Source organism: Gymnodraco acuticeps, unplaced genomic scaffold (genome assembly GCF_902827175.1).
Source record: "Gymnodraco acuticeps unplaced genomic scaffold, fGymAcu1.1, whole genome shotgun sequence".
NCBI lineage: Eukaryota > Metazoa > Chordata > Actinopteri > Perciformes > Bathydraconidae > Gymnodraco > Gymnodraco acuticeps.
Genome location: NW_022989876.1, coordinates 90,001 through 102,763, shown reverse-complemented (window position 1 = coordinate 102,763; position 12,763 = coordinate 90,001). Strand labels below are relative to the sequence as shown.

The window sequence follows — 12,763 nt, the reverse complement described above, 5'->3', positions numbered from 1 at the left end:
TCTAACGTAAAACTTTGCGGTATTTAACATTTCGGGGTTCACTACAAGACTCAAACTGACCATAGAGGGGGGGGGGGGGGGGGAAGTGTTTCAGACTCCTGGGTGTCGGTCAGCTGGCACACCAGTGTCTCATGGCACAGAGGGTGAAGATGATGAAGGCGAGCGACTGATCCCTTGAGAGGCACCGCGGGGGGGGGGGGGGGGGGGGGGGGGGGGGTTGGGGGGGGGGGGGGGGGGGGGGGAGTTTGATTCAGGCGGGTGGAGTCGAGGGAAATTCTTGAAATGATCAGCTGTTTATCAGAAACTCACACTGCGTTACCTTCCTGGAGAAAAGACTGTTTTACTTCTCGCAAACCTCCTTGATTAAAAAAACGGATAAAATAAATCAAGAATTGTACTCAAATGTTATACAAATTATTTGTTGTTTTTGTTCTTAAGTCAACTAAAATGTCTCTTATAGGGCTGACACATGGAGAGGAAGTCAAACATCTCAATATTTGTGATCAAATGCATCAAAATCGATGCTCAAACGAAATGAAAGGGTTGATTTTTGATGCTTTCAAAAATATTTACACCAGTTTTTCATCAATTTAATCATCGGTTACCTGATTGGCTTATCGTTAAAGGGACAGCAGCTTTAAATATCTGTTATATTGTAACAGCAGCCTTCAAGATCTAAGAATATATCTGGTCTCACATCGCATTACATCGGTGTGTCTTACCTATAGCTAAAATAAATGTTGTGAGACAATTTCTGGTAAGCACGAGATTTAAATTGGATCTTCAGCATGATTGTGTGTGCAGACCCTCAGTTTTACAGATCTGTTCATGATAAATACACTTCTTTTATCTATTAATTAACAATCTAGTCTTTCCACTAAAATGGCTTTGATCGATGGGTGCAAAAAGCATTAAAAATACATCTGTAGGAAACACAAGATCATGATTCTGTGGAGAGGTCTGTCCGTTACTCTATGCACCATGTCAGCTTTTTAGTAAAGTCATTGCAACATTCATTGAGAGTAGCACGCCTGCACGTATTGGACACTGCTTTAAATAATAAGACTTTTCTACGTTTTTTATGACTCTTTGTTCACCATGGAGGCCTGAGAGATCAATAAAGTTTTCTTCAAGACTTTAACAACGCTAACACGGTGCCAGTGACTGATAAACAGGGGATCGTGAGTGTGTGTGTTCCCTCTCAGCGTGTGTGTGTGTTCCCTCTCAGTGTGTGTGTGTTTTCATTCGTCGGTGTTCTCCACCAGCGAGAGGCCCTGCATCTGAGGGGGGGGGGGGGCAGCAGCAGCTCCCTCTTGTAAGTCTTTGGTGGGAGTTTGGGCAGCTGGGGGTTGCAGTTGTGGCGGGGGGGCACCGGGGGGGCGGTGATGGGCAGCGGGTAGAGGCTGTTCTGACTGGCGCTGAGCGGGCAGCTGCGGCGAGGGACGCGGGGCGACGGCGTGCTGGGGGGGGTGTTGGGGGAGCAGGGGGCGGAGCCAAAGTCCCAGTGATAGCGGCCCACTGGGGAGGGCTGCATGTTCACCGGGTAGTTGATGAAGATCTCCGGAGGTCGCTGAGGAACCGGAGGGGGCGTGTCGGGCTCAGGGTCGCGGGGCGGCGGTGGGGGGGGGCTGGGCAGCGGGCCGTCCATCGGGGGGCCGTTGTAGAGCGGGGTCCGGGGCTGGTTCCGAGGGGGGGGCAGCCGGGGGGGGGGGATCGCTGGAGGACTGTCGGACCTGGAGCTCATCTGAGACACAAGGAAGAGAAAATATTAATAAACAAAAAGACCCGGATAAGGACGGTTAGTGTTGTCGTTTTTTGTTTGTCTCTCTATGTATTTTCTTCGTTTTTGTGTTATTCTGTCAAAGCGTTTTGACAGCGCAAGAGTTTTTAGAAAAGCGCTATATAAGTGTCATGTATTATTATTATTATTATTATAGTGTACAGCAGACAGAACAGCCATAATGAGGTTTGTGAAGAAGTGTCTTCAGGGTGCATTTTCTCAAATATCCAGCAGGGGGCGACTCGACTGGCTGATTGTATAGAAGTCTGTGAGAAAATGTTCCTACTTCTCTCTCTCAGTAAACATTTCCCTGATGAGTTTATGGTCTCAATCTCCAGTTTCAAGGCTTCTTCAACACAGCATGATGTTCAACTAGTCAATGATAGTGCCACGCTGTTTTCCTACTACCAGTATTTGCATCCCAATATGACGTGCTTTATGGATGCACCACCTTACCCTATCACAGGTCAACACTCTCATACAAATATGGTCACTTTAGGCTAAAAAAAGAGAGTTTAAACTCCTTATTTATATAAAATCTGCAGTGAGATGTCATACTTGAGTTTTAAATGTAGTTCTTCATATAGGGAAGGAAATTAGCACGTGTCAAATAGACGGTAAAAGGTGTTGAAGGTAAAATAATTCAGGTCGCCTGTCACCATGGTTGATAAGGTTTTGCCTATCTTAAGAAATATTATTTTTTAATATTGCAACTCCTTAGGTTGCTTCTTCTATATAGAAAAAGAGATCAGAAGGTGCATCAGAAAATCTGTTCAATTCCTGACTTTATAGGAACCAATAGTATTATTTTTTGCACTTGGCATAAATATTATTGGTGTGAAATGACTCCCTGTTCTCACCTTGGATTCAGACGTGGCGTCTTTCCTCCGCGGCGGCAGAGGAGGCGGTTTCATCGACTCGTCCACGAGCTGATGGAGGCTGCCGCACGACACCGACTGGAACTCTGGGAAACAGAAGAAAACACCATCAAAGAGTTAAAAAACAACAACAGTGTGAGTTAAAGATGGAGAACAGGCCCTGCTCACTTTCACAGCACAATTATGGCGCATTTCCACTGCAGGGTTTTAGCGCGGCTCGCTCTTTTTTGCTTTTCCACTAGGGGTAGTGCCGGCTCACGGGTACTTTTTTTAGGACCCCTTCAGTCGAGGTTACAAGCGAGCTGAAAATATGCTTAGCTAGTGACGTAGAACACTGCCGACCGCTGATTGGTCGGAGAGAATCGTCACAATTCTTGCGCGACACAGTCCCCAAGCAGCATTTCTAAAGTAAGTAAGTAAGTAAGGCAAGTATTTCTAATTTCAACAAAGTCTTTTTTATTTCAACAAATCCATAAAGAAATGGCAGCAAAAAAACACACGCCGTGGTCATTGGACGAGGTACAGACGTTCCTCAAACTCGAGCTCGACTTGAAAGCGTTGTGTCCCCATCTATTGTAAAGCTCACTTCTAACAAACAAGCCTATTGTATCCTTACATTTATGCTCGACAACCCAGCCGATCGCCCCGCCTACACTGCGTGGTTACTATAGTTACTACCCTCGTTACTAACTCAGAGTATATGCAGGAATCCTGAAGTCAAATGTAAAACCTTTTAAGACCTTTTTTAAGACCCTTTATACATTTTAAGACCTCATGGCCACTTTGAGTTTTAACCGGTTACCTTGGCGACACACTTTACCTCACATTGACTATATACAGTATTGATTGTCCTTCCTCCTTATCTTCCAACCATTTGGACGCAGACTTGCATTTCCCAATAACGATGTTGCTTAGCAACCGGCGTAAACGGACCTTCGCGCTATCAAGCAGTGAGAGTGCGATGTCCTGTTCAGATGACGTCAAACCCAACGGGATGCCATAAATAAACTACACAGAATCACACTACACACCTACGCCATGATTACATTCAGGCAGACTGTAGAATACAACCTCTCTGGACCATTTATATACTTATTGAAAACAAGCTACAACATGTAATACCTTGGAAAATGCCGTTTAATACTTTTTAATAGCCTTAATTTTCGCTAAATTGATATATCAACTTTTAATACTTTTTAAGACCCCGCGGACCCCCTGTAACTGTAATGGAAACGCAGCTTAAAGTGAGCCGAACTGAGCAAAGGTGAACCGAGCCATGACGAGCCGCGCTAAAACCTGTAGTCAAAATGCGGCTTTAGGGAGACTCATCCACCAGACAGCAAGAAAACAGACAGTGAACATAAAAAACATGGAAATGAATGAAAAATAAGACACATTTTGTGTTTTTATTTATCTAATTTTACTATAAGTTATAGTAAAATTAGATAAATAAAAACACAAGATACAATTTGGATGTATATAAAAAATATACTCATAAGATGAATTATGTGCATATTAAGTCAATAATACAAATAATAAAATATAACATTAAGAGGAATTGTATGTATAATATAGGATGGAAAATAAAATCTAACCAAAATAGATTAAATATATGCAATGATAAAATGTAAAATATATAATGTTCGTACGTAGAAAGACTTGAAATGGGGAGAGAAAACATCTTGTAGAAACAATTTAATTGAAAAGGGAAAAGCCAACACTCACTTGAAGGCGGCAGAAGCACAGGAGCAAAAATGGAGTTATTTCCTGTAAAATTTGAAGAGGGAGAAGAGGATTGATTTCAAAATAAAAGTGCATGCTCTTACCTTTCAGAATAAAAGCAGGGCCCGTTTTAAATCAAGTGTGACATTAATGTAGCGCAGTAAAACGTTTTCCCCTCGTCAAATAAAAGTGTAAATAAGCTTTGAATGAAACTGAATTTCAGTTTGATGTTTATATGGTTTTCAATATATTTTCTTTATGTTCTCTACCTTTGTTCAAAGCTGAGAGAAGCCACAAGTAAACATGTGCAATGTTCTTTGTTGAATGTACAAAGAAAACTAAAAGAAAAGATTGTAAATACTTAAGGAAAGTAACTCCAAGACCACCAGACTCAGGGACCGTTTCACCCCATAAGACTATTAAACACCTGAACTTTTGAAAGAACATCCATAACATTCATCCGATTGCATTTTGCTAATTATTTATCTAATATATAATTCGATTTACTTGTATATAGACTGATAGCACTATTTCTATTTTATTTGTATTCTCTTGCACATCTCCATATATATGTTGCACTGTTAGAGGAGCCTGTGACCTACGTTTATCATTGACATATCTACACTGTAGCTAATGTGCTAATGACAATACAGTTACCTTGGCTGCTGATTGGCTAATGGTTACACAAGCCAAAACATCGTTATGACATCATAAAGTGTCCAAAATCTGATCAGCTCATTTTCAGACAGGTTTTTATAGAAATGGATCAAAAAGAGAGAGAATGTTGATGTAGAAGAGACATGAAGAAGAGGGGACACATGTTGATGTAGAAGAGACATGAAGAAGAGGGGACACATGTTGATGTAGAAGAGACATGAAGAAGAGGGGACACATGTTGATGTAGAAGAGACATGAAGAAGAGGGGACACATGTTGATGTAGAAGAGACATGAAGAAGAGGGGACACATGTTGATGTAGAAGAGACATGAAGAAGAGGGGACACATGTTGATGTAGAAGAGACATGAAGAAGAGGGGACACATGTTGATGTAGAAGAGACGTGGAGAAGAGGGGACACATGTTGATGTAAAAGAGACGTGAAGAAGAGGGGACACATGTTGATGTAGAAGAGACATGAAGAAGAGGGGACACATGTTGATGTAGAAGAGACATGAAGAAGAGGGGACACATGTTGATGTAGAAGAGACGTGGAGAAGAGGGGACACATGTTGATGTAGAAGAGACATGAAGAAGAGGGGACACATGTTGATGTAGAAGAGACATGAAGAAGAGGGGACACATGTTGATGTAGAAGAGACGTGGAGAAGAGGGGACACATGTTGATGTAAAAGAGACGTGAAGAAGAGGGGACACATGTTGATGTAGAAGAGACATGGAGAAGAGGGGGACACATGTTGATGTAGAAGAGACATGAAGAAGAGGGGACACATGTTGATGTAGAAGAGACATGAAGAAGAGGGGACACATGTTGATGTAGAAGAGACATGAAGAAGAGGGGACACATGTTGATGTAGAAGAGACATGGAGAAGAGGGGACACATGTTGATGTAGAAGAGACATGAAAAAGTGAATTTTTGCATAATAGGTGACCTTTAAGATGTAAAATGTGTGCGCCCCTCACCTCCGTACGAGCTGCTGAAGTCGTGATCCATGAATACGGAGCTGATGTCGGAGGTGGCGGACTGCGGGGGGGTGGGCGTGTTGGGGGAGGTGGGCACGGAGGCAGGGGACTCGGGCTCCGTCTCCGGGATGCTCCGGAAGGTGATCTTGTGGGGCGGCTCCCTCTCCAGGGGCACCGGGTGGCCCTTCAGGGTCCCAGAGGTAGAGGTTCGGACAGGCCGGATCCCCGGGGACTTCAGGTTGTACATCGTCTTCCTGGGCTGCAGCACAACACACAGAACAGGCTGTCATCAATACATTATCTCTTTACAATTAACTGACAACAAGTACTGTCCAAGAAGGGGAAACGGACACAACAGGGATAAATGACCAGTTATTGGAAAATAATATAATACGGCAAATGATGCACAGTGATATAAATATGGGAGAATAGATACAAAACAGGGATTTAATGCCACAATGATTGGAAAAAAGTATAATAATAAAAAAATTAATGTAAAAATCGAAAAACCTAAGATAAATATAAAAAGAGAAAAATATCAAAAAAATAATACAAAATAAAAATGTGATAAAACAAGATGTCCTCTAAAAGCACTCTATAATGTGGATGGATGTACGTACGTGATGAAAAATAAAACATACTGAATAATAATAATAAACTTACAGGTAATGCAGAAGAAAATGCTTTACAATAAGGGAAAATAGACAAAAGAAAAAAAACAGGAATAAAATGCCAACTTAATGTAAAATAAAATGAAAAATAAAACACATTTCATATTAATAATAAAAAATAAGATAAATATAAAAAGGACATACGATTTAGATGAAATATATGCATAAAATAAGACTTAAAAAAATGAAAAAGCCAAGGGATCATAACAGTTTTGACAAGAAAGTGCAGTTTTGGAGAATATGTAAGTTATTAAAGACATTGCTCTAAAAACCGGACTAAAATACAATTGCTGCATGTCTAGCATTTGGGACGAATTCGGAGCTCAGGAGTGAAACACTTACAAATCGAGGAGCCTGCCTGCAGTGCCGTGGCTCAATATCCAGAGACATTTTGAACAAGTAGTCTGCAAACTCCTTCTCACTCCGGTTGTTCATCGGGTTCAGGTTCTCGAAGAACCGCTGGGGAACACGCAAAGAAAAAAAATACATGTTTTTAATTCAGGATCCATGTGCAACAACAAAGAAGAGACATCTCATTCAGAATATATACACACATGTTTTAAAATGTGGGATCTAACAACAAAGAAAGAAAAGACGTTCATGATCAATAGAGAGGCGAAGTCCCTCCCGTTCCGGGGAGCTCCATGGGACCTTACTTCGGGGAAAGTATGTATTGAAGTCAATGGAGAGAGAAAGATTATCTTTTGATCCCGTTTGAATCGTGCCACGAATTACACATATGATGTTTGTCAATTTAAAATATAATTTTGCAAGTTAAAAAAATTAAATGTGTCGTAAAACTGTGAAGTAACACTTTTTTTGTGTGAAACACAATGACCTACATCTCCCGTCTCGCACCACACACCAAGACGGCCGTCACGTTGAAACATTTCACTTCTTTCTTTCAGAACGAGGCGGAAAGTATTAAAAGAGGTGAAAATCACTCCAAGTCTGGGCACGTTGAGAGCTGTGCATACACACAAGGGGAGTTAGTCGGTTCCTAAAAGCCAGCATGCGGGACCGGGACTCTGGGATTTGTAGTCTTTCTAGTTGCGTATTTTTCATAGTCTTATATTTCAACAGTTTTACGACAAACTGAGACTTTTTGGACATGGAAATTATTTTTTAAGATTGACAAACATCGTATGTGTAATTCATGGCACAATTCAAACGGGATCGAAAGATAATCTTTCTCTCTCCATTGACTTCAATACATAATTTTTTCTAAATAAGGTCCCATGGGGCGGAAATAGATGGGCGGGACTTCGCCACTCTATAGATGAGAGTAACACCTACGTCTGTGTCTGTGTGTGTCTGTGTGTCCATCTGTGTGTGTGTGTGTGTCTGTGTTTCTCTGTGTGTGTGTGTGTGTCTGTGTGTGTGTGCACGCTCTGCTCCCTTGGCTACAATCTTTCCTGGTTGTAGGATTGGTGTTTAGCTTTTTCTGATCATATTTAAGACTTTTTAAGGCCTTAAATTCTGATTATCAAATGTAAGACTTTTTAAGACCCCGTGGGAACCCTGTATATAGGGAATATCTTTGGGTTCAGGGTCTCTATGAAACGAGTTCAGGGACCACAGAGAAGATGGTAGAAGTGAGCGCTCACCCGGATCTCGTGTTCCACCTTCAGGCAGTACGGCTGGTTCTGGTACTGCTGGATCTCTCCGGTGATTTCCGCCACTTTCCTCCTCTTGCTGAAGTTGATCAGCTCTTTGCCGTGGCGCTTCAGGAAGTCCGGGTTCCCTTCCTCCGTCTTCAGGATGTTGGTTAAATAGATACCTGAGGAGGAGGAGGAGGAAGAGGAGGTGTTTCATTACTACATTATTATTATTATTATTATTATGATGCGCCGCTTTCCCCCTTGTTCTCCAGTAGGACTCAGATGAGGGTGTTGCACTTTTTTTGTACATGTCATGTTTTGGTGTTGTTTAGTTTCTTTCTGTCAAGTGGGAACTAAGTATTTTGTTTTGTACGTTTTTGTGTTTCTCTTATTTTCCTACGATACTGTTATGATTGGCTGTGAGTTAGAAAATATGAATGACAGACCATCTATTTCTAGTTATTATATTTTCTTTGAGAAAGGGGCAGGTCATGTCAGATTATTTTCGTCTCCCTGCTCCTTTTCGGGTACGGTGTGTTTACAGAGACATGTTTTGTAAATAATTGTTATACATTAAGTTGTGCATACCATGAACGGAACAAATAGAAATGCAAGGTATATGCAGGAATCCTGAAGTCAAATTTAATACATTTTAAGACCCTTTCCATACATTTTAAGACCTCATCGCCACTTTGAATTCTAACCGGTTACCTTGGCGACACACTTTACCTCACATTGACTATATACAGAATTGATTGTAAGATAGCACAACTTAACAGCTTGTGATAACTCCTAATCATAATTCAGATAGAACAAAGCACAAGAGAATGAATAGTGTGACCAACCCAATGCAAGGTTTATTAGAAAAATAAACCATTAGAAAGATTTAGGCATTGTTCCCAAGAGATGCAAACTTGCATTTCCCCATAACGATGTTGCTTAGCAACCGGCGTAAACGGACCTTCGCGCGCTATCAAGCAGTGAGCGTGCGATGTCCTGTTCAGATGACGTCAAATCCAACAGGATGCCATCAATAAACTACACAGAATCACACTACACACCTACGCCATGATTACATTCAGGCAGACTGTAGAACACAACCTCTTTGGACCATTTATATACTTATTGGAAACAAGCTACAAAATGTAACACCTTGGAAAATGCCGTTTAATACTTTTTAATAGCCTTAGTTTTCGCTAAATTGATTTATCAACTTGTAATACTTGTTAAGACCCCGCGGAGAACCTGAAATGAAATGACGGTGAAGCAGGGTCAGAAGTTAGGCACCACATGAGGTCAAATGAAAATAAAAACGTACCAAAGAAAGGCACACAGGGCGGGTTTATTGACTTGAGTTTAGCCAAATATTTCTTAAAGTGGTCCTGACTCAGCTCCACTGCTTCCTCCAGGATCTTCTTCTTCCTCTCCGGTATCGCCTGTTGGTGCAGAAGAGAGAAATAAATTATGTTCAGCATTGGGATTAAAATGCATGTAAAAAAAAACTACAAACATCAGATGTGTCTTAATTATTAATATCAAGGTAAGGTTTACAACAATTAGATATTAAAAAAGTGTTATGGTGTTCTCCCTGACCTCGAAGGTGTGGTCCAGCCGGTACACGGGGACAGAGTTGATGGCGCTGACCACCTCCAGAACCCCGTTGAAGTTGTTGAGCTCCTGGAAAACCTGCAGGATCTCGATGACCCGAGACATCACGGCCACGCGCTCCTCCAGGTTCATCGTCTCCACAATGCACCTGAGACACACAGTGTTAGAAAAATGTCACCTTTTTCTCAAAATGTTGGCTTTTTTCTGAAAATCCCACATTCTGACATTTTTGTCAAAATTCTTTATTTTTGTCAAAATTCTTTATTTTTGTCAAAATTCTTTATTTTTTCTCAAAATTTCAAAATGTGGACTTTCTCTCGAAATCTCCAAATTCTGACTTTTTACTAAAAATCTCCGAATTCTGTATTTGTTCTCAAAATCTCAAAATCCGAATTTTTTTCTCAAAATTCTGACTTTTGACTAAAAATCTCAAAATTCTGTATTTTTTCTCAAGATCTCAAAATTCTGACTTTTTTCTCAAAATGAGCTTCAATCTCAGGATCCATGTATTTGTGATCCTCTCCAGAATGGAAGGAGTCATCACATACAGAGCATCAACTAGTTCCTGAACAGTGTCCTTCACATGCTGATATCCAAGAGAGGGAGTTACACAGTCACAAGATGGAGGAATAGAAAGCAGTATTCAATGTTTACTTCAGATTAGCTCCACGTCAGAAATGAGCATGCTTGATGTCTCTCTCCATAGAGGCTGAATCATCATGTTAATCACATAGCTATCATATGCCTCAAACAGTCCTGATGCTCTTCTAGGTCATCACACATCCTGTCATGTTCACAGCTGCAGTTGGGATACCTTTGTTATCATGTGGACTCTGATATTGGAAGAGTACATTCAGTATTTTCCCAACACACAGGTGCTACAGGTGTAAGATGATGGTCTGATTTAGACTGAAGATAAAGAGTGTGTGTGTGTGTGTGTGTGTGTGTGTGTGTGTGTGTGTGTGTGTGTGTGTGTGTGTGTGTGTGTGTGTGTGTGTGTGGACTCACTTCTCGAACCACAGCGTGAGGTTGGTGGTGTGGCGGATCATACGCAGCAGGTTCGGGGAGTTCTTCTCTTTGTCCTCTTTGGTCCAAACGCTGCCCACTAACTCCGAGGGACGCACCGCTCTGAGGAGGAGGAGGAGGAGGAGGAGGAGGAGGAGGAGGAGGAGGAGGAGGAGGAGGAGGAGGAGGAGGAGGAGGAGGAGGAGGAGGTTTATCTTACAGACAGGCTTTAAGCAACAATTTCATCGTAACCAGAAAATGGTAAAAAATTCACTCTGCAGCAGATTGTTGTATTTATCTGTAACTAAATAATATTAATGAAACATTGTTAAAAATAAAATATAAAAAATCTTTAGACAAAATTCACACATTTAAAAATTCATAATTAAAAAATCCTTAGAAAAAATGTGTAATAACAAAATAAAAATATTTAGGAAAACACTATTTATTCAACTAATCATAATAAAAACATTACAAAAATGTATAAATACAGTTAAAAAAGTATTATTATTTTCCTTAGGGAGTAACTGTAGAAATATAATACATATTTATAGATATTAAAAAAAGGTCTTATAAAACAGATATACATACATTATTGTCACAGATATCTGTATTATAATGTTTTGGGCCCTTTCAGCTATAAAGTGTATTTATCATAATTATTATAGGCAAGGCAAGTTTATTTATATCACACTTTTCAACACAAGGCAATTCAAAGTGCTTTACAAAAAACAAAAGACATTCAGAAAAGGGCATTTAAAATCAGTCATTAAAAAGAAAAGATAATAAATTAAACATTAAAAGAAAAAAGTACATGGATCAAAGTTACAGTGCAGTCTAAGATGTGAATAGTTCAATTAAAAGCAGCGACAAAAAGAAAAGTCTTCAGCCTGGATTTAAAAGTAGTCAGAGTTGCAGCGGACCTGCAGGTTTCTGGGAGTTTGTTCCAGATATTTGGAGCATAATAACTGAACGCTGCTTTACCATGTTTATCTGGATGGTTCATAATTTAGCAGGAGGTCAGAAATGTATTTTGGGCCTAAACCATTCAGTGCTTTATAAACCAGCAGCAGTATTTTGAAATCTATTATTTGACACACAGGAAGCCAGTGTAAAGACTTCAGAACTGGAGTGATGTGATCCACTTTCTTAGTGTTAGTGAGGACTCGAGCAGCGGCGTTCTGAATCAGCTGCAGCTTCCTAATAGATTTTTTAGTGAGACCTGTGAAGACACCATTGCAGTAGTCCAGTCTACTGAAGGTAAAAGCATGTTTTTCTAAATCCTGCTGTGACATTAGTCTTTTAATCCTAGATATATTCTTTAGGTGATAGTAGGCTGATTTAGTAACAGTTTTAATGTGACTGTTGAAACTCAGGTCCGAGTCCATGACTACACCTAGATTTCTGGCTTTATCTGTTGTTTTGAACATTGCAGACTGAAGCTCAGCGCTAACTTTTATACGTTCTGACTTGGCTCCAAAAACCATTACCTCAGTTTTATTTTTGTTTAATTGGAGAAAGTTCTGACACATCCAGTCATTGATTTGTTCAATGCACTTACTCCGTGTTTGAATTGGAGCATAGTCCTATAATTATACCCATTATAATATATGTTGTGTCTGTACGCCGCCCTGCCCTCCTCACCTGTACAGCTCAGACTCGAGCAGCGTGAGTTGCCGGGCGATCTCGATGGGGTGAAGGGTCATGAGGTCGAAGGTCTCCACCTGCCCCGCCCGGCAGATGTGCCACTCGATGGGGGGGGGGCGGCGACTCGAAGGTGATGTTGTGGCTGACGCCGTTCGACTGCGTCTGCAGCTTCCTCTTGATGATCTTATTGATCGACTCCACCCACTTCCT

The 12,763-nt window shown here is 40.8% G+C and overlaps 1 protein-coding gene across 1 annotated transcript in view; it reads right to left on the bottom strand.

Moving 5' to 3' along the window:
* Positions 1-208: 208 nt before the first annotated feature.
* sos2 (son of sevenless homolog 2 (Drosophila)) overlaps positions 209-12,763 on the bottom strand; it is a 61,048-nt gene continuing 48,493 nt past the window's right edge. The window contains 12 exon segments of the mRNA XM_034197926.1: positions 209-1,289; positions 1,292-1,744; positions 2,641-2,744; positions 4,384-4,425; positions 6,022-6,280; positions 7,035-7,151; positions 8,300-8,472; positions 9,612-9,729; positions 9,887-10,049; positions 10,910-11,029; positions 12,551-12,669; positions 12,671-12,763. The exon segment at positions 12,671-12,763 is cut by the window's right edge and continues 11 nt beyond it. Of these exon segments, the coding sequence (XP_034053817.1) occupies positions 1,242-1,289; positions 1,292-1,744; positions 2,641-2,744; positions 4,384-4,425; positions 6,022-6,280; positions 7,035-7,151; positions 8,300-8,472; positions 9,612-9,729; positions 9,887-10,049; positions 10,910-11,029; positions 12,551-12,669; positions 12,671-12,763 (1,809 nt within the window). The 3' untranslated portion in view covers positions 209-1,241.